General features: G+C 39.5%; 1 protein-coding gene across 6 annotated transcripts in view; it reads right to left on the reverse strand.

The window, feature by feature from the left end:
• Positions 1 to 20,695, reverse strand: part of LOC127881860 (kinesin-like protein KIF20B) — a 113,444-nt gene that overhangs the window by 6,087 nt on the left and 86,662 nt on the right. For 4 of the 6 annotated variants that reach the window (XM_052430026.1, XM_052430027.1, XM_052430028.1 and 1 more), the window contains 10 exons: positions 19,846 to 20,026; positions 19,591 to 19,716; positions 13,788 to 13,910; positions 13,372 to 13,473; positions 11,600 to 11,686; positions 11,153 to 11,274; positions 7,799 to 7,903; positions 4,983 to 5,111; positions 3,766 to 3,879; positions 1,342 to 1,629 (listed from right to left, as the gene is read on the reverse strand). In XM_052430026.1, the coding sequence (XP_052285986.1) occupies positions 1,342 to 1,629; positions 3,766 to 3,879; positions 4,983 to 5,111; positions 7,799 to 7,903; positions 11,153 to 11,274; positions 11,600 to 11,686; positions 13,372 to 13,473; positions 13,788 to 13,910; positions 19,591 to 19,716; positions 19,846 to 20,026 (1,377 nt within the window). The remainder of the gene's footprint in view (positions 1 to 1,341; positions 1,630 to 3,765; positions 3,880 to 4,982; positions 5,112 to 7,798; positions 7,904 to 11,152; positions 11,275 to 11,599; positions 11,687 to 13,371; positions 13,474 to 13,787; positions 13,911 to 19,590; positions 19,717 to 19,845; positions 20,027 to 20,695) is intronic. The other 2 variants (XM_052430029.1, XM_052430030.1) reach the window with 2 other exon arrangements.

Below are 20,695 nucleotides of genomic sequence, written 5' to 3' on the forward strand. Positions count from 1 at the left end.
CTTTTGCAATGGAAGTTTTTCTATTTTGAGAAATATTGACTTGGATCTTGACTTTAATGATCCCATATGGATTTCAAAGCTAGGTATACTTGTTAGCTGCATATACACACATTTCAGCAAAATATTTGTGTCCAATTTAAACGTATTGAGCAGAAAACACTGTTTTTTTTTCTATTTTTAGAAACAGAGGCATTGACCTTTAACCAACGGACCCAACATCAAGTCCTATGCTAGGTCTGCATATGAACTACACACACAGTTTCAGTCAATACCTCCATCCTAACTCAAGTTATTCAGCGGAAATAATCCTCATTTTTTTACTTACAGTAACATTTACCTTGACCTGACTAGACCCAAATGCAATCCTAAACTAGGTCTGCATGCAAGCTACTTATACAAAACAATCAGTGATGCTGCCCTCACACCCATCTTCCTGACAAAGTCAAAGTACAGTCAAGCTGTTTTATGGGGTAATTCAAAGTTTTACCTTTAAGTGTGACCTTTACCTTTTAAATAGGAAACCAGATTTTGCACGTGACATATCCTCTTATGATTGTTTATGTTTGTGAGGAGTTATTTTAAATGGGTAGTTATGGCTGAGACAGGAATTTAAATCTGTATTACAGACAAATGTGAACTTTGAACTCTAAGTGTAACCTTAGTTTAAACCTATTTATTATAGCTTGATTGCATAACAAGCCTATGGCTTATTTGAAACGCTCACTAGTCCGTTTCCTTGTCCTAGAACCAGTACTTGGTGTCTTAAGAACGCTCCCACAGTGGGGATTGAACCTGCGACCTCCCGGTCGCTAGGCCGACACCATATCCTCTACTCCACGGCGACCTTAACGTAAGGTGTAACCTTGATGTTCAGGTAAGAAGATGATTGTTAAAGCAACTCGCGGTTTAGATTTGTGACAAAATGACAAGGTTTCATGATAGGAAATAAAATGGACTAATACAGTGTTCAAAAGGTTTTATTATTGCCATATACGGGAAGCTCCTTCCAGCCATAACGAGCAATGAACCTGAACTATTCTTGAACTCAGCCAATAGCAAGCTAGCTTCATGATGATTGAGAATAACATGTCACTTCTAGAGAGATCACAAGATTTCAAAATAGCCATACAATGAACTGATCCGTCCTTGCAGCCATGTTTATCAATGGGGTGAAACCATTTTGAACTTAGTCAAAAGATCATTATAACAAAAATACTCTGAGGGAATTTTATGATTCGGCAAAACAAAACGACTTTAACATCTAAAAGTAATAGAGTTATGGTCTTGTTCTATTCTCAGGCAAGAAAATATTTAAAATAACACAAACAAATAGCAAAGTACCACATTGTCAAGGCCTTCTGAACTTGGTCTTTTCTTGCCCCTGCGTGATGCTCGTGGTGGTCTTCCAGTGGAACCAGCTGAACCCTCCATCTGGGCCTGTGATCCTGGACGGGCACTGCTCGGTGAACGCTCCAGGGTTTGGATCTCAGTAATTGCATCCTCTTGGACCCTTGTCACTTGCAACTCCTCTTGGACCTTTGTCTCCTGCTGTCTAGGGGGGTAGGAACAGGCCTGTCGGCTACGTGATCGCTGTCTGCGCTGGGTTTCTGAGGAATCTCCAGCATCATTCTTAAAGTCAACAAGTTATATAAATAAAGATTTACAAATTGTGTACTCAGAAAATCAATGATTAGTAATGTACACTCATCATAAATGTCCTCTTGACATAGATAATAAAGATCTTTGATATGAGCACCATGCAAGAAATGAGAATTCAAGAAAAACGGATAAACTAACATCTTAAGGTTTCTAAATATCAATCAAAAGCATATGGAATGATGAGAAGAGTGTGGCACAGATGTACCTGTGTGAATGAGCACAGGAGTTGTAAGATATATAGCTGTGTGTGATAGGGTGAGGAGAGGGTGGGAGGGACAATCTGTGTGTGAGAAGGTGAGAAGAAGGTGGGAGTGGTGTATTTGTTTGAGATGGTAGGGAACGGGTGGTGGGAGCATAATACCTGTGTGTGAGAGGGTCGGAGGGACAAGCTGTGGCGGGGACATACGTGTGTGTGAGAGGGTAAGGAGGTAAGGATGATCCGTGTGTGAGAAAACAGTGGTGGGGACATACTTGTGTGGAAGAGCAGGTAAGGATGATTTGTGTGAGGGTGAGGAAAGAGTGGCAGGGACATACCTGTGTAGGAGAGGGTGAGGAGGTAAGGATGATCTGTGTGAGGGTGAGGAAACAGTGGCAGGGACATACCTGTGTAGGAGAGGGTGAGGAGGTCAGGATGATCTGTGTGAGGGTGAGGAAAGAGTAGCGGGGACATACCTGTGTAGCAGAGGGTAAGGAGGGAAGGATGATCTGTGCGAGCATGAGGAAAGAGTGGCAGGGACATACCTGTGTGTGAGAGGGTAAGGAGGGAAGGATGATCTGTGTGAGGGTGAGGAAATAGTGGCGGGGACATACCTGTGTGTGAGAGAGTGAGGAGGGAAGGATCATCTGTGTGAGGGTGAGAAAGGAGTGGTGGGGACATACTTGTGTGGGAGAGCAGGTAAGGATGATATTTGTGAGGGTGAGGAAAGAGTGGTAGGGGCATATCTGTGTGTGAGAGGGTGAGGATGGAAGGATGATCTGTGTGAGAGTGAGGAAAGAGAGGCGGGGACATACCTGTGTAGGAGAAGGTGAGGAGGTAAGGATGATCTGTGTGATGGTGAGAAAAGAGTGGCAGGGACGTACCTGTGTAGGAGAGGGTGGGGAGGTAAGGATGATCTGTGTGAGAATGATAACAGTGACAGGGACATACCTGTGTGTGAGAGGGTGGGGAGGTAAGGATGATCTGTGTGAGGGTGGTGAAACAGTGGCAGGGACATACCTGTGTGGGAGAGGGTGAAGAGGGAAGGATGATCTGTGTGAGGGTGATAAAGTGGCGGGGACATACCTTGGTGGGAGTGGGTGGGGAGGTAAGGATGATCTGTGTGAGGGTGAGGAAAGAGTGGCAGGGACATACCTTAGTGGAAGAGGGTGGGGAGGTAAGGATGATCTGTGTGAGGTTGATGAAACAGTGGCGGGGGCATACTTGTGTGTGAGAGGGTGAGGAGGTAATGATGATCTGTGTGATGGTGAGAAAAGAGTGGTGGGGACATACCTGTGTGTGAGAGGTTGAGGAGGGAAGGATTATAAAAGTGAGGGTGAGGAAACAGTGTGGGGGGACATACCTGTGTGAGAGGGTGAGGAGGTAAGGATGATCTGTGTGAGGGTGATAACAATGGCCGGTGACATACCTGTGTGTGAGAGGGTGAGGAGGTTAGGATGATCTGTGCAAGGATGATCTGTGTGAGGGTGAGGAAACAGTGGTAGGGACATACCTGTGTGTGAGAGGGTGAGGAGGTAATGATGATCTGTGTGAGGGTAAGAAAAGAGTGGGAGGACATACCTTTGGGTGAGAGGATGAGGAGGGAAGGATTATCTAAGTGAGGGTGAGGAAACAGTGGCGGGGACATACCTGTGTGATAGGGTCAGGAGGTAAGGATGATCTGTGTGAGGGTGATAACAGTGGAGGGGATATACCTGTGTGGGAGAGGGTGAGGAGGTAAGGATGATCTGTGATAGGAAAGAGTGGGGGACATACCTGTGTGGGAAATAGTGAGGAGGGAAGGATGATCTGTGTGAGGGTGAGGAAAGAGCTGCGTGGACATACCTGTATGGGAGATAGTGAGAAGGTAAAGATTATCTGTGCAAGGGAGAGGAAAGAGTGGGACATACCTGTGTGTGAGAGGGTGAGAGAAGGGTTGGAGGCTCCTCCTTTACTTTCACACTATCAGCCTTGTTTATTTCTTCCAAACCAGAAGCTATCTTTTCGCGTTCATCTTCCCAGCTCTTCTCATGAAAAACATACCAACCATTATAGACTTGCATATTGCGAGTGACATATGACAAAAGACTTAAAGTCTTAGAAAGATGCTTGAAGATACAAAGGTTTGTTCAATATAACATCCTTTAAATAAAATATGTTCTTTTATAACATTATAATTTCAAGGGTGTGATTAAGGTGAAGTCCGAGGCGAGGAAAATTCTGTTGACTGATTTTAACTACACGAATCGCCTTCAGAACGCAAATAGAAAAAGTAAACCAGACTTTTAAATAAGCACCTTCTGAAACTTCATAACTAGATTTATTTATGGAAACCTTTTCAACTTCACATTTAGCATATTACATATAGATAAGCAAAGTAAGCATAATTGTGATAAAAAAAATATGTGCTCCGATCCCTGTTAACCATGAGAGTAAGCTTTTGGTTGAGCTCAATGTCTTTACCGTGGAAATATGGTAAACACTGTTACACTGTTCAACTTACAATACTTTGCTATAGGCTACGTGGTTTAAGAATTATTTACATGGAATACACAGCCTTACCAGGACAGTCAATCTTCTGTTACCATTCAGACATTGCTATAGCATTCTGCGTTATCTCCACTGTTGTTTCTATTCCAATTGGGAGTTGTTTTTCAATAATTTGTCAAGCTTCGAGATTTTGTGAGATTTGTTCGTTCAATACTCTTCATTTTCGCTTCACAATGTTGCCATTTGCACACATATCACCAAAGAATTACCAAATACATTTTAAAAGACGGAATTTTATTGGAAGATTGGGAAACGACAGACAATGATATCACTCGTTTAAAAGATGCTTGGTAGAATCTACCAGTATTATATGAGGAGAGATTTCACAGTCCGCGGATATTTGGGGCTGTTTATGAAATACGCCTTGGGATCGGTCATACCCCTCCCCCCATTTTTTTTAACGAATTTCCACGATTCTCAGAAATGACCCCGGGGACAAACCAATTTTCCGATCCGCTGAAAAATCACATCCCTTATTATTGCAATTGAATATTATTACTTCATTGACTTTAAATAGACATATTTAATGATTCAAGACTTTCCACAAGTGTCATTGGTTGAGTACTGTAGGTGGTACCTGTGTGATGTGTATCTCCTTCTCTTTCAGGGTGCGGATGACTTCCTTGAGCTGCTTGATCTCAGAGTCCTTCTTCTTCAGTACAGTCTCTAGACCAGACACCAGCTTGTCACGCTCCTCACGAAACTCCTACAACACATTTGGTCTCAACATATTACAAAGGATCCATTTCGCAAATTTTAGAAACAATGACCTTGACCCACACCTATCAAATACAAAATACCAAGGGGGATCTTGATGCAAAGCATCTACATATAAAGTTTGATTTAATATCAAAGTTAGAACAGACTGTCTATAGCTGATATGCCAACTTTATAAGTGTACAAAAGCATAATTTTGAAAAAAATAATATAAGAGTTATCATATGGTATAATTTAAATAAAAAGAAATGCTTTAAAATTCAAATTTCAATAAAATTGCATATGCCTTCTTGTGAAAATATCTGAAAAAAATCTGTAACCTGCTCATCTATTGTACAGTGACCCCACATTTATCCGGACACGTCCGTTCCGGCAGAAATTTCTGGATTAACGAATCTTCCGTATTATCGAACCAGTGCCGTTTTAAGTGTTAAATATTTACTTTACCTTAAGTTTATGTACATTTACATACTTATTTCACATCAAGAATGATATTTTCTTGTTACGCAGACATTTATTTAGTTTAAAAAATCAATGTAAATACAAAAACGCGTAACCGAGTTTTAGTACATGTACACACATGACGTAAAGCTTTGTGAATGTTACGATCACACAGTTAAGCGTTGATAGCTAAGTGTTGAATCGATATTTCGTTGCTATATACACTTTCCACGAGGACTGCGTGTATCTCGTGTGATATTGCCGCAGTGGAAAGACGCTGCCATGGGTGGCACGCGATCTGTAAGCTGGTGACGTCACAGAGTTACAAATCAAGGGTGTTGAAGGCAAATGAAAATAAAACATAAAACTGCAATACTTTTTTAATATCTTTATTTAAAACCCCTCTCATATAACAGCATGTTGAAATGATTAAAATAATGACACGTAACGTTCTATGCGTTTTAAACGAATTGCTTAAATAATCCTAGCACAACTTTTCATGCATAACAAGTTCGTTTCGTTAAAAAGTCCGTCACTTTTGTTTGGCGACACTCCTTGATGGTTCGGTCTTGAAGAACACTCATTATTCTCCAAAGCTAGTCCAGTGCCAGTGAACGCTGGCTGTTTTGATGGTTGTTGTGCTTGCAGGCGTTGACATGACGTTTCTTGATTCGTAGCTTCAGCGAAATATCGAATGGCGTGCATAGTATGACAGTATAAGTTGGAATTATTTTTCAAAGCAAAACATCATCTTTTTATTTTGGTCAACATGCAAAACCGTGAAAGCAAACTGTTACATATTCTTAACTAGCATGTAATTTTAAGTGATTAACAGTTTTGTGATGACGGTCCGATTGTAATCAGCGTCTTAATTGGTCGCATGTTCAGCTCATTAAAGACATTAAAGAAAATCAAACATCGAACCCAGTGTGTCATTTAAGATGCATTACGTAATGCCGACATCAATTTAAGTTTAAAGTCGGAGTCAAATCATGTTTAGTCACGCCTATTAGCTATCACGCCTAAACACAATAATATTTCACGCCTCGGTGATCGCGCTTTTGTATAAACGACGGGTTAGCGATTAAGCCTAAAACAACAATACTTCATGCCTCGGTGATTGCACTTTTGTTTATACGGCGGGTGGGCGATTAAGCCCCCATGTTGGGAAGCATCCGGATTAACGGATCGGTGGCAAAATCTACATTTGGATCCAGAACGCGAGATTCCGGACTTAACGGGGCAAAATACTGCATAATAAATCCGTTCCCCTTGACTTTTGTCCGGATCGCGAGATTTCCGGACTATGGAGATCCGGATAAACGCGGGGTCACTGTATATGTTAATTTCTAAGTGTACAATGACACATTATTTTGACACATGAAGAGTTACACATGTACCAGAATTGGACTATGGCGTCAATAAAATATGGGAAAAACATGTTAAAAATTTGAATGAATTTAGGAATTCCTTAAGATCTAACTTAACAAAAAAAAATTAACGTAGCTCAGCCGCCGATGCCAGGGCAAGTAGAATAGATCTTGTTTTGTTAGCAAGTAAAGATAAAAACACATGATTTATGATAAAAAAGTCCACACAAGCTGTATTATGCCCAAATTTGACCTTGGACCTATATGTGTGACATTTATCTATGGCATTTATCATGTTTTACTATTAACAAGCTATCTCAAAATGGTAAACATTTGCAGTAAGTTATTTTCAAATTGCAAGATGAATTACATTAAATGAATTACATTAACAGCCTGAACAAGAGATGTGTTAGTCAGAAACACAATGCCCCCTATTGAGCCGCTTTGAAGCTATATATTTGACCTTTGACCTTGAAGGATGACCTTGACCTTTCACCACTCAAAATCTGCAGCTCCATGAGATACATATGCATGCCAAATATCAAGTTGCTATCTTCAATATTGCAAAAAAAATGGGCAATGTTAAAGTTTTCGGACTGACAGACAGACTGACTGAGGGACGGACGGACATTTCAACTGCTATATGCCACCCTACCGGGAGCATAAAAAGCTCAGAAAGATTTACACAAGCATTCATTTACACTAAATTATTTTACTGATGTATTAGGCTTACCATAATAGGGCTCAAAACTGGCATTTGCTTCATTATAACAAGCACTTTGGGCGACTAAAAACCTTAATCTGAATTATATAATTTCCAGGACTTCTCTGCGTACCAATAAAGGGGCCCAATCAGCAAACCTACTTTTAGCCTTTTTTCCAATGTTGCCTTTTCTTCCATCATGGCTGCCAGTTTTTCTCCACTAGCCCTCAGCTGGAAGTCCAGCTCCTTGTTGTGACACTGTAAGCCCTGAGAACAGAGAAGTACAGGGTGAGCAAGCACTCAAAATCTCACACACAGCTGAGAACAGAGAGGTACAGGGTAAGCAAGCACTCAACATCTCACACATAGCTGAGAACAGAGAGGTACAGGGTGAGCAAGCACTCAACATCTCACACACAGCTGAGAACAGAGATGTACAGGGTCAGCAAGCACTCAACATCTCACATAAAGCTGAGAACAGAGATGTACAGGGTAAGCAAGCACTCAACATCTCACATACAGCTGAGAACAGAGATGTACAGGGTGAGCAAGCACTCAACATCTCACATACAGCTGAGAACAGAGAGGTACAGGGTAAGCAAGCACTCAACATCTCACACACAGCTGAGAACAGAGAGGTACAGGGTCAGCAAGCACTCAACATCTCACATACAGCTGAGAACAGAGATGTACAGGGTGAGCAAGCACTCAACATCTCACACATAGCTGAGAACAGAGAGGTACAGGGTAAGCAAGCACTCAACATCTCACACACAGCTGAGAACAGAGAGATACAGGGTCAGCAAGCACTCAACATCTCACACACAGCTGAGAACAGAGATGTACAGGATTAGCAAGCACTCAACATCTCACATAGAGCTGAGAACAGAGATGTACAGGGTGAGCAAGCACTCAACATCTCACACATAGCTGAGAACAGATATGTACAGGATAAGCAAGCACTCAACATCTCACATACAGCTGAGAACAGAGATGTACAGGGTAAGCAAGCACTCAACATCTCACATATAGCTGAGAACAGAGATGTACAGGGTGAGCAAGCACTCAACATCTCACATACAGCTTAGAACAGAGATGTACAGGGTAAGCAAGCACTCAACATCTCACATACAGCTTAGAACAGAGATGTACAGGATAAGCAAGCACTCAACATCTCACACACAGCTGAGAACAGAGATGTACAGGGTAAGCAAGCACTCAACATCTCACATACAGCTTAGAACAGAGATGTACAGGATAAGCAAGCACTCAACATCTCACACACAGCTGAGAACAGAGATGTACAGGGTAAGCAATCACTCAACATCTCACATACAGCTGAGGACAGAGAGGTACAGGGTAAGCAAGCACTCAACATCTCACACACAGCTGAGAACAGAGATGTACAGGATATGCAAGCACTCAACATCTCACATACAGCTGAGAACAGAGATGTGCAGGGTAAGCAAGCACTCAAAATCTCACATACAGCTGAGAACAGAGAGGTACAGGGTGAGCAAGCACTCAACATCTCACATACAGCTGAGAACACAGAGGAACAGGGTAAGCAAGCACTCGACATCTCACATACAGCTGAGAACACAGAGGTACAGGGTAAGCAAGCACTCAACATCTCACACACAGCTGAGAACAGAGATGTACAGGGTAAGCAAGCACTCAACATCTCACATACAGCTGAGAACAGAGATGTACAGGGTGAGCAAGCACTCAACATCTCACACACAGCCGAGAACAGAGATGTACAGGATACGCAAGCACTCAACATCTCACACACAGCTGAGAACAGAGATGTACAGGGTAAGCAAGCACTCAACATCTCACACACAGCTGAGAACACAGAGGTACGGGGTGAGCAAGCACTCAACATCTCACATACAGCTGAGAACACAGAGGAACAGGGTGAGCAAGCACTCAACATCTCACACACAGCTGAAAACAGAGATGTACAGGGTGAGCAAGCACTCAAAATCTCACACACAGCTGAGAACAGAGATGTACAGGGTAAGCAAGCACTAAACATCTCACACACAGCTGAGAACAGAGATGTACAGGATAAGCAAGCACTCAACATCTCACATACAGCTGAGAACACAGAGGTACAGGGTGAGCAAGCACTCAACATCTCACACACAGCTGAGAACAGAGATGTACAGGATAAGCAAGCACTCAACATCTCACATACAGCTGAGAACAGAGATGTAAAGGGTAAGCAAGCACTCAAAATCTCACATACAGCTGAGAACAGAGAGGTACAGGATGAGCAAGCACTCAACATCTCACACACAGCTGAGAACAGAGATGTACAGGGTAAGCAAGCACTCAACATCTCACACATAGCTGAGAACAGAGAGGTACAGGGTAAGCAAGCACTCAACATCTCACACACAGCTGAGAACAGAGATGTACAGGGTCAGCAAGCACTCAACATCTCACATACAGCTGAGGACAGAGATGTACAGGGTAAGCAATCACTCAACATCTCACATACAGCTGAGAACAGAGAGGTACAGGGTAAGCAATCACTCAACATCTCACATACAGCTGAGAACAGAGAGGTACAGGGTAAGCAAGCACTCAACATCTCACATACAGCTGAGAACAGAGATGTACAGGGTAAGCAATCACTCAACATCTCACATACAGCTGAGAACAGAGATGTACAGGGTAAGCAAGCACTCAACATCTCACATACAGCTGAGAACAGAGGGGTACAGGATAAGCAAGCACTCAACATCTTTCACACAGCCGAGAACAGAGATGTACAGGGTAAGCAAGCACTCAACATCTCACACACAGCTGAGAACACAGAGGTACAGGGTGAGCAAGCACTCAACATCTCACATACAGCTGAGAACAGAGAGGTACAGGGTAAGCAAGCACTCAACATCTCACACACAGCTGAGAACAGAGATGTACAGGATAAGCAAGCACTCAACATCTCACATACAGCTGAGAGCAGAGATGTACAGGGTGAGCAAGCACTCAACATCTCACACATAGCTGAGAACAGAGATGTACAGGGTAAGCAAGCACTCAACATCTCACACACAGCTGAGAACAGAGATGTACAGGGTCAGCAAGCACTCAACATCTCACATAAAGCTGAGAACAGAGATGTACAGGGTAAGCAAGCACTCAACATCTCACATACAGCTGAGAACAGAGAGGTACAGGGTAACCAAGCACTCAACATCTCACACACATATTGACACTGTTAGGTTTAGTGAAGACAACTTTACTCGATACTGCTATAATCTGAAGCAGTGGCTTTGTAAATAATAGTTGAATAAAGTTGTACATATGTATTGAATACCTATTTAATTTAAGAAACAAAATGCTAGGTGAATCAGATAAAACTTTTTTCTTTCTTGAATAACATAGGTTTTCAATACAAATGTACAACTTTATTCAACTATTATTTACAAAGTCACTGCTTCAGATTATTGATTATAATGTAAGGGTTGAAGATAAACAATAATACGTTAAGAGTGATACCCGTATTCTTGCCTGGAGGTCATGTGAGTGTTTGTCTGCCTCATTTTTGACTTCTTGCAGGCAAGCAGCTGTAAGCTTGCTGTGGCTCTGACCTCGCAACTCCTCCAGCTCCTTCCTCGACTCTGGGCAACATAAACATGGCAAAGGCTACACATCACTCCAGTAGGACATTCAAAAATGCATACCAAAACCAACACAGACGTATAAGGCTGTGGGGAGGTGTATACCAAGTACAGGAGAGACATTCAACTATGAGGGATGGACATATGCACCTGTGTTGGAGAGACAAACAACTGAGGGACAGACATACAATTCAGTGTGAGGAATGTACACCTGATGAGATTGACATAAACCTGTGAGAATGACAAACACCTTGAGTGACAAACACCTTTAATACAAGGGCATACACATGTGACAGGGACAAGTACATGATAGGTAATGACATACCTGTGAGTGCACACTCCATGGCTTTCAACTCTGCATTGTTCTCTCTCAAGACAGCAGTCAACTGGTCCCTCTCTTCTGTCATCTTGCCTACACAAATGTACACATGTTAATGCAACACAGTACAGCTTTGTCAGCTATCATCAAGGGTAAATAAGTCTGGAATGTGTGGATCATTGAGGAGACAGAGTGTTTGATTACAACATACCCTCCCTCCTCACTGTGAGGGTAGAATAATCCCTTTTTTGTGGTTTATATTGAAATATAAGTGTTTGAAAAAAACTGTGGTATGACCTTGTTTTCTTTATGTCAGAACGTAATAACCTCAAATGTCTAGTTTGAAACATTTTTATATGTTTAAAATGGTGAAAAAGCATGAAGTACAAAAATGATTTTTGTGTTTGTTTCTGTGGATTATAGATTTCTAACCCTGTGTGATCATAAAAAATAAATATTGTAACTAGTGGCTGGGTCATTCTTGAAAATATTATTTTCTCTAATAACTAAAAAATTAGAATCCATATCTACATAAACAAACAAATCTCCTCTATATCTAAACATGAAAGAACAAGATGCTAAACTCAGATGCCTCCAGTGGAAGCCATGTCAGGATTAATTCATAGGCCCTTTTGAATAAGTCTTAGTTCAAAGGTAGTCAGAATCAAGGTCAAAATGAGGTCAAATGATGCGAGTTTCACAGGTGTTCACTGGAAGTATCAAAGCTTTTATTATGTAGAATTGATATTGAGTAAACAGTCAATTTGGGTTAACTGGGAAATTTGACCTTAAAAATTCGCCAAAAGTAGGTCAATATACAGATAAAAATAAGGTCACATGATGAGTGCTCCTAGCTAATATTCACATAAGTCTCAATGCTTTGTATCAAGCTCTATTGAGTTTATGGAACTTGTCATTTTGAATTAACCAAGAATTAAGACCATCTGAATTATTCTAAGTAAAAAAGTCGGTAAATGTAAAGGTAACAAGAAATGTGTTTGTCAGAAACACTATGTCCCCTTCTGCGCCGCTTTGATTTAGTTTTTTTGACCTTTGACCTTGAAGGATGACCTTGACCTTTCACCATTCATAATGTGCAGCTCCATGAGATACACATGCATGCCAAATATGAAGTTGCTATCTTCAATATAGCAAAAGTTATTGCAAATGTTAAAGTTGGCGCAAACAAACCAACAGACAGACCAACAGACAGGGCAAAAACAATATGTCCCCTACTATAGTGGTGGGGGACATAAAAATATGATAAAAGTTATCGATAAACAACATCAATGCAAGCATAAAGCTTTGTAGGAAGCATTCTTGATTTCATAGGAACTGGGTAATTTTCGAGTCAAACAGGAATCAACAGACAGACTAAAAGTCTGTTGATGTGGGTGTGTTGAGTGTTCTAGGACTACATTCATGAAAGTATTAAACATTTCATGATTTGTAGGAAGCATTATTCACTAAATATTATTTTGGGATGAATTTGAACGGCCGGACAGTTGGACAAACGAGCAGTACTTACAATCATGCACACACTCAATATTGTTTGTTGGTTTTCAAAATATTGAAGTAACAATTCATGGTGTTTATAAATTCATAATATATCATAAAAGAAACTTTTAAGTTTATGTCAACGGATAAAATATTTCTGTAAATGAATGAATGAATGAATAGCAATATGCTTTCAAATTGTTTAAATGTAAGAGTAAACAAAGTTCCTCAGCAGAAATGTAGGTCGAAGTCTAGGTTTGGAAGTGCCCCATGTCTAGTACCGAGCAGTTTCTCAGTGTCCTTGACTTGTCTCCGTGCCTCCGTCAGGTTTGCTGTCAGGCTAGCCTGTGTCTCCATGGATAGAGACACCTTAGTCTCCAGGTCTGAAACAATCCACAGGAGCTACACATGATTTCTTAACGGATTAAAGCACTGCAATTCATACAGGAGCAATCAAGTACACCAATAACAGCAATAAAAGTAGTTTAAATATTTTGTAGTATTTTGAAAACACTAAATAAGCTTAAAATCGAAAAAATGTGTTTGTAAATTTCTTTCACTTTGCCTAACTTAAAAAATTACAGGATGAGTTCTGGCAGAAAATTGATACCTTATAAAAATATGCTGGGACAATTATAACATAATATTAGAAGCACATGTACAAGTACAGGTCTCCAGATGTGCATGTAGCCTGTACCTGTGAGCTGCTGTCTCAACATGCTGCTGTCAGCCTGCGCTCGTACAGAAGCCTTGCAGTCCCCTTTTGGAGCCTCACCAACACCAGCCTGGCTGGCACACTTCCTCTGAAGCTCATCACACTCTACAATATTGAAAACGGACACTTGGAAATTGCTTAATAGTTTTATTACATAACACTCACAAACTTAAGTGAGGTTAAAAACTTAATTAAAAGTTTTTAGGGGTGTTGGAGCAGTTATTATGATTTTTTTCTCAATAACATATATATAGTATATATATTTATATTATATATTTAATTTTATTTTTAATTTGTCTGCAAATAAACAAACAAGAGATGTGTTTGTCAGAAACACAAAGCCCCCTATTGCGCCGCTTTGAAGCCATATATTTGACCTTTGACCTTGAAGGATGACCTTGTCCTTTCACCACTCAAAATGTGCAGCTCCATGCAGATACACATGCATGCCAAATATCAAGTTGCTATCTTCAATAATGCAAACGTTATTCCAAAACTTCAACCAAGGTTAAAGTTTTGAGGCACAGACAATGAATGAATGAATTACAGACAGACAGGCCAAAAACAATATACCCCCGATCTTTCTATCCGGGGGCATAAAAATACTATGTAAACAATGAAATAAAAACAAAGGGTCATATGAAAAATGATTATGATTTTGATTATGTTTTTGCCATTATGCCACAAACTTGTGTTAAAAGTTTTATTATTGACTGATCAAAGTTGAATGGCAAATTTTTGGTAGTTTGTAAGCTTTGATACACTAATTTATATCAAATGAAAACAATAATTTACACATAACATGCGTGACATTGCATAAATGTCGAGAAATATTTATTCTTGATAAATTTGATAGGCCCCAAAAAACACTAAACAAATCATACAGGCACAAATTTGAGATTGAAATAACTTTTAAATATAATATTTTTTTCAGAATACCTCAATTAACCTCTTATCATGTTTTCATAATAAAACCATGATACATATTATAAGTCACTACTATACTTTTGAAATAAAAATTAGCACTACTGACATGTCATATTGTGGAAAATACTACAATTTATCCACATAAAATGCAAATTGTAGGAATTCATTCACACAGTTTGAATAAATATCATTGTTTTTGGCGGTATAGCATGCTACAAAAAGACAAGAGGTCCATGATGGCCCTGAATCGCTCACCTGACTCATTAAGATCAGATGAAAACTATGACCTCTATTGTCTACACAATGTTTTTCTATGATTTGACCTAGTGACCTAGTTCCTGACTCTAGATGACCCAAATACAATCCCAATCCAGATTTCATCAAGATAAACATTCTGACCACAGTTCATAAATATTGGATAAAAACTGTGACCTCTATTGTCAACACAAGGTTTTTCTATTTATTTGACCTAGATTTTTACCCCAGATGACCCAAATACAATCCCACCCAGATTTCATCAAGAATTCTGACCAAATTTCATAAAGGTTGGATGAAAACTGTGATCTCTAATGTCTACACAAGGTTTTTCTATTATTTGACCTAGTGACCTAGTTTTTGACCCCAGATGACCCAAATAAAATCCCAACCCAGATTTCATCAAGATAAACATTCTGACCAAATTTCATAAAGATTGGATGAAAACTGTGACCTCTATTGTCTACAGAAGGTTGTTCTATTATTTGACCTAGTGACCTTGTTTTTGACCCCAGATGACCCAAATACAATCCCAAACCGGATTTCATCAAGATAAACATTTTGACCAAATTTCATCAAGATTGGATGCAAACTGTGACCTCTACTGTCTACACAAACAAATTGTTGACGGACGGACGCACGGACACACGCAGGCACGCACAACGGACGCTGGACATCACACGATCACATAAGCCAACCGTGTCACTTCATGACAGGTGACCTAAAAATATGTGTCGGAGATAAACATGAACAGTTGTGGTTAAAATCCCATAGAAACAAGGGCTGTTTGTAAAACATGCATGCCCCCCTATATGGGCTATAAGTTGTAGTAGCAGCCATTGTGTGAATACGTTTTTTGTCACTAGGAATGGTGGTGGTGGTGGTGGTGGTGGTGTGTAGTAGTAGTAGTAGTAGTAGTAGTAGTAGTAGTAGTAGTAGTAGTAGTAGTAGTAGTAGTAGTAGTAGTAGTAGTAGTAGTAGTAGTAGTAGTAGTAGTAGTAGTAGAAGTAGTAGTAGTAGTAGTAGTAGTAGTAGTAGTAGAAGTAGTAGTAGTAGTAGTAGTAGTAGTGGTAGTAGTAGTAGTAGTAGTAGTAGTGGTAAAAGTAGTAGTAGTAGTGGCAGTAGTAGTAGAAGTAGTAATGGTGGTGGTGGTGGTGGCGGTGGTGGTGGTACTAGTAGTAGTAGTACTTGTAGTAGTAGTAGAAGTAGTAGTAGTAGTAGTAGTAGTAGAAGTAGTAGTAGTAGTAGTAGTAGTAGTAGTAGTAGTGGTAGTAGTAGTAGAAGTAGTAGTAGTAGTAGTAGTAGTAGAAGTAGTAGTAGAAGTTGTAGTAGTAGTAGTAGTAGTAGTAGTAGTAGTAGTAGTAGTAGTAGTAGTAGTAGTAGTAGTAGTAGCAGTAGCAGTAGCAGAAGCAGTAGCAGCATTACAAGACCAATACTTAAGAATGATCAAATGGGAAAAGGTAACCTAGCACTGGCAGTAAATATGGGGCTCATTTACAGGTCAGATTTGGAATCTCTGCTGTAAAATGAGATTTTGAATGAATTAAAGGGAGGCAAATCTGTAATAAAAAGAACATGCATAAACCATAGTTGTTTCCCTTGTTTGAACCATGCTAAATCCTTACAAGTTTGGAAAGAATTGGATGAAAAATTTGGACTTTATTGCATAAACACCATTTTCTCAAATCAAGGGGAGGTAATTCTGTACTTCATGGACCAATAATGCTCATTTTTTGTAGGGTTCGTGTCCTCATTGATATAAAGACACTGTGCAAATTTGGAAAGGATCGGACAAAAAATGTGGAAGATTTTTGAAAGTTTTTACAAAATAGGCAAAAACGAATAAACATGCAAAGTTAAACGAGCTCCTGCGGCCATGTTTTTTGACGAATCAAATTTCTTTGAACAACTTTTTCAGGAGAGCCTTCAAAGGTCATCCCTGTGAAATTTTTTGAAAATCTGATGAGCGGTTTCTGACAAGAAGATTTTTTAAGGTTTTTACCATATATGGTCATGGCGGCCATCTTGGTCATGTGATCAAATTTTTTTTACAATTCTTTTGTCCCATGACCTAGGGATGCTCCACATGAAATTTAGTTGAAATTGGCTCAATGGTTTAGTAGAAGAAGATGTTTACAAATTTTTTACGGACGGACGGACGCTGAGTGATCACAATAGCTCACCCCGAGCTATCGCTCAGGTGAGCTAAAAACCAAAACTAAAATAAAATAGCAACAAGATTTACAACTATTATTCCGACATTCTTACAAAAAAAATTCACTAACAAATATATATATAACAAGGTATCCAACTCAAAATCACCCGAAAACAGGGTGCATCCCTTTGAACAGCCATAACTTCAACAATTGTGCAGTGATTTTCACAATCTCGGTCTTATTCAACGCAGAAATGAATTTCCTTTCTGGAAATGTACAAGTCTTGCAATATTTTTACAAATGCTGGGTCAACTTTTAAGAAATAACATGATACATATATTGTTATATATATATATTTGATAGTGAAATTTTTTTGTTCAGAAAAGTTGATTGTTCGTTATAATATGATTATTTATCATTAAAAATGATGTTTTCACTAATTAATATCATAGCCACAAGCTAACCACCTGTGTTTATGGATGGGTGCAAATCACTTGATATACATTATAACCCTAACAAGAGTTTGCTGTCGGAGACATATGCCCCCCAAACAGAGCTTTGAACTAGTGACCCAAATTTCGATAGGGGTCATCTAATGTCCAAGGCCAATGCACATGTGAAGTATCAAGCCAATTGGTCAATTCATTGACGAGTTATTGATCAGAAACAATTTTAACACCTATAAGGCTATTGTGACAGTCTTAACCTTTGACATAGTGACCCCAATTTCAATAGGGTCATCTACTGTCCAAGGCCAATGCACATGGGAAGTATCAAGCCAATTGGTTAATTCGTTGACGAGTTATTGATCAGAAACAATTTTCACACCTATTGTGACAGCGACCTTAACCTTTGACATAGTGACCCATATTTCAATAGGGTCATCTACTGTCCAAGGCCAATGCACATGGGAAGTATCAAGCCAATCAGTCAATTCCTTGACAAGTTATTGATCAGAAACAATTTTCCCACTTATTTTGACAGTGAGCATGACGGTTGACAGAGTGACCCCAATTTCAATTGGGGTCATCTACTGTCCAAGTCCAATGCACATAAAAAGTATTATAAAGCCAAGCGGTCAATTTGTTGACGAGTTATTGATTGGAAACAATATTCACACTTATTGAGACAGTGACCATGACCTTTGACCTAGTGACCCAAATTTCAATAGGGGCAATCTACTGTCCAAGGCCAATGAACATGGAAAGTATCAAGCAGATCGGTCAATTTGTTGATGAGTTATTGATCAGAAACGATTTTTACACTTATTGCGACAGTGACCTTTCACCAAATTATCCCAATTTCAATAGGGGTCATCTACTGTCCAAGACCAATGAACATGGAAACTATCAAGCCAATCGGTCAATTCGTTGATGAGTTATTGATAGGAAACAATTTTCACACTTATTCTATTAGTGACCTTGACCTTTGACCAAGTGACCCCAATTTCAATAGAGGTTATCTACTGTCCAAGGCCAATGCACATGTGAAGTATCAAGCACATCAGTCAATTGACGAGTTATTGATCGGAAACAAACTGGTCTACCGACAAACAGACAGACCGACATCCAGCATAACAATATATCCCCTCTTCTTCGAAGGGGGGCATAAAAACAATAATTCAGTGTAGGGTTTTTGTTTTATGCATTTCAATTCTCCTGATTATATACACCCATAAAGTTTCATGATGACATCATACAAGAACAACCATGGGCAATTTCTCTTTTTTAGGAAATGGTAAGTTTTTGTTATTGTGCATGGCAATTTTCCTCAGTTGTACCTCTCATTAATATCAATACAACATTTAAGTTTCATGTTGAAATCTTGTATGGTATCTGTGATACGGTTAGAAAAAATACATCATACAAAAACAAATGGCAATTACTCCTAATTCAGAAAGAATAGGGTAATTATTCTTATGGATTGCTATTCTGCTCATTGATATCTATACACCCATGAAGTTTCATGTTGATGTCTGATATAGTTTCTGAGATATAGCCCTGAAAAGTTTGTGACAGATGAATGGACCGACAACACAAACGCCTTTGGTGGGGGATAAAATGTGTCCTAAATAGTGTGTTCCTCTTTAAATACAACATCGGATGTTTTTCTAAGTTGTTTTGTGTTTCAATGTACTAATTTCAGCTAAAAAGATGAGACAGACATTATACAAAATATTTCATTTGAATCATCTTTCCTTTAAAATAAATCGGCAAACACAAAATATATCAGGAGTGTACCTGAAAACAAGAACTTGTAGTTAAACATCACAATATTGGACTAATAGCCAATTGCCAGTGAAGGGATGGAATATCCTTGATATATACAACTGGCACAGCACCCCATTATACCCTGCTGTAACTTATACATGTTGCAAATTACTACACAACCACTAGTCCATTCTAAAGCAGTCAGATTGGATCCTGTGTAGTTGCTAGGTTACGTACCAGCCTGAAGCTGCTGGATCTGTGTCTCCTTGGTAACGATGAAGTCCCCCTGCTCCTCCAACATGGCCTCCTGGTCCTGCAGCGTCTCCTTCAACAGCTCTATCATCTCACACTGCTCCTGCTTCTCTGCAAACACACACACAACTACAGTCATCCCAGACACGTTACAAAGCCTTAATGAAATCAAGTACATGGTTGTTTATCTGTGAAATTAGCATGACAGCTCTGGTTGTTGCTACTGCCTGTGGTGATTACCTCTCTGGTAGGACTTTAAGATGCCCATCTCTGAGTCCAGCTGGCCGTGCAGGTTCTTGATGAGGATGTTCTTGGTCTCCAGGTCACCCTCTTTGCGCAGGATCTGCAGCTTGAGCTCATTGTTCTGCTCCAGGCACTCACGGAGCTGCTTGTCTACCTCATGCTCTTCACTGCTATGGGTCTGCAGTGGAGACTCTTCAATCACCATCAAGGAAGTTACATTCACAAAATTACATTACATACCTAACTGTCATACATAGACAACAAATTGTGCTAAAAATGATGCCTCTTGTGCTCTAGCTTTCTTTACTCTACCTCTCGGCTGCATTTGAATAACAGATGAGCAAAACTTTTTTAAAAAGTGCCATTATGGACGCTTAAGCCCTCATCTGAAGTCAAAAGGAACAATATTATCAAAGATGTGACCTTGTTAACTTGTTATTAACATCATGTGACTTGACTTTTAAATTGGGCATATGTATGTATCTTCAAGACAAACAATAAAATAAGTTTCTTTGTAATTAGGGTCACACACGAACGACTCTTTTTGAGTGTTTTTTTTACTTAAGTTTTAATCTCATTGTCTTGATTTTGACCCAATTGACAAAAATTTGAATCATATTTATTTAAAACAAATTGTACCAAGTTTTATTGAGAATTACTTGTTAATATTGCTTGTAATGGTAATTCAAGGATTTTCAAAGATATTACCTGCCAATCTTGTTTTTAATCCCACTTGACACAGATCTTAACTAAAAGGTGAAACACTATGCTTTTTAAAACCCTTTATTTATCGAATTTGGTGCATATGAAAATGTTTTCACACCTTGCTTCAATTTAATGACGGTGT

Source organism: Dreissena polymorpha, chromosome 5 (assembly GCF_020536995.1).
Source record: "Dreissena polymorpha isolate Duluth1 chromosome 5, UMN_Dpol_1.0, whole genome shotgun sequence".
In the NCBI taxonomy this organism is placed as follows: domain Eukaryota; kingdom Metazoa; phylum Mollusca; class Bivalvia; order Myida; family Dreissenidae; genus Dreissena; species Dreissena polymorpha.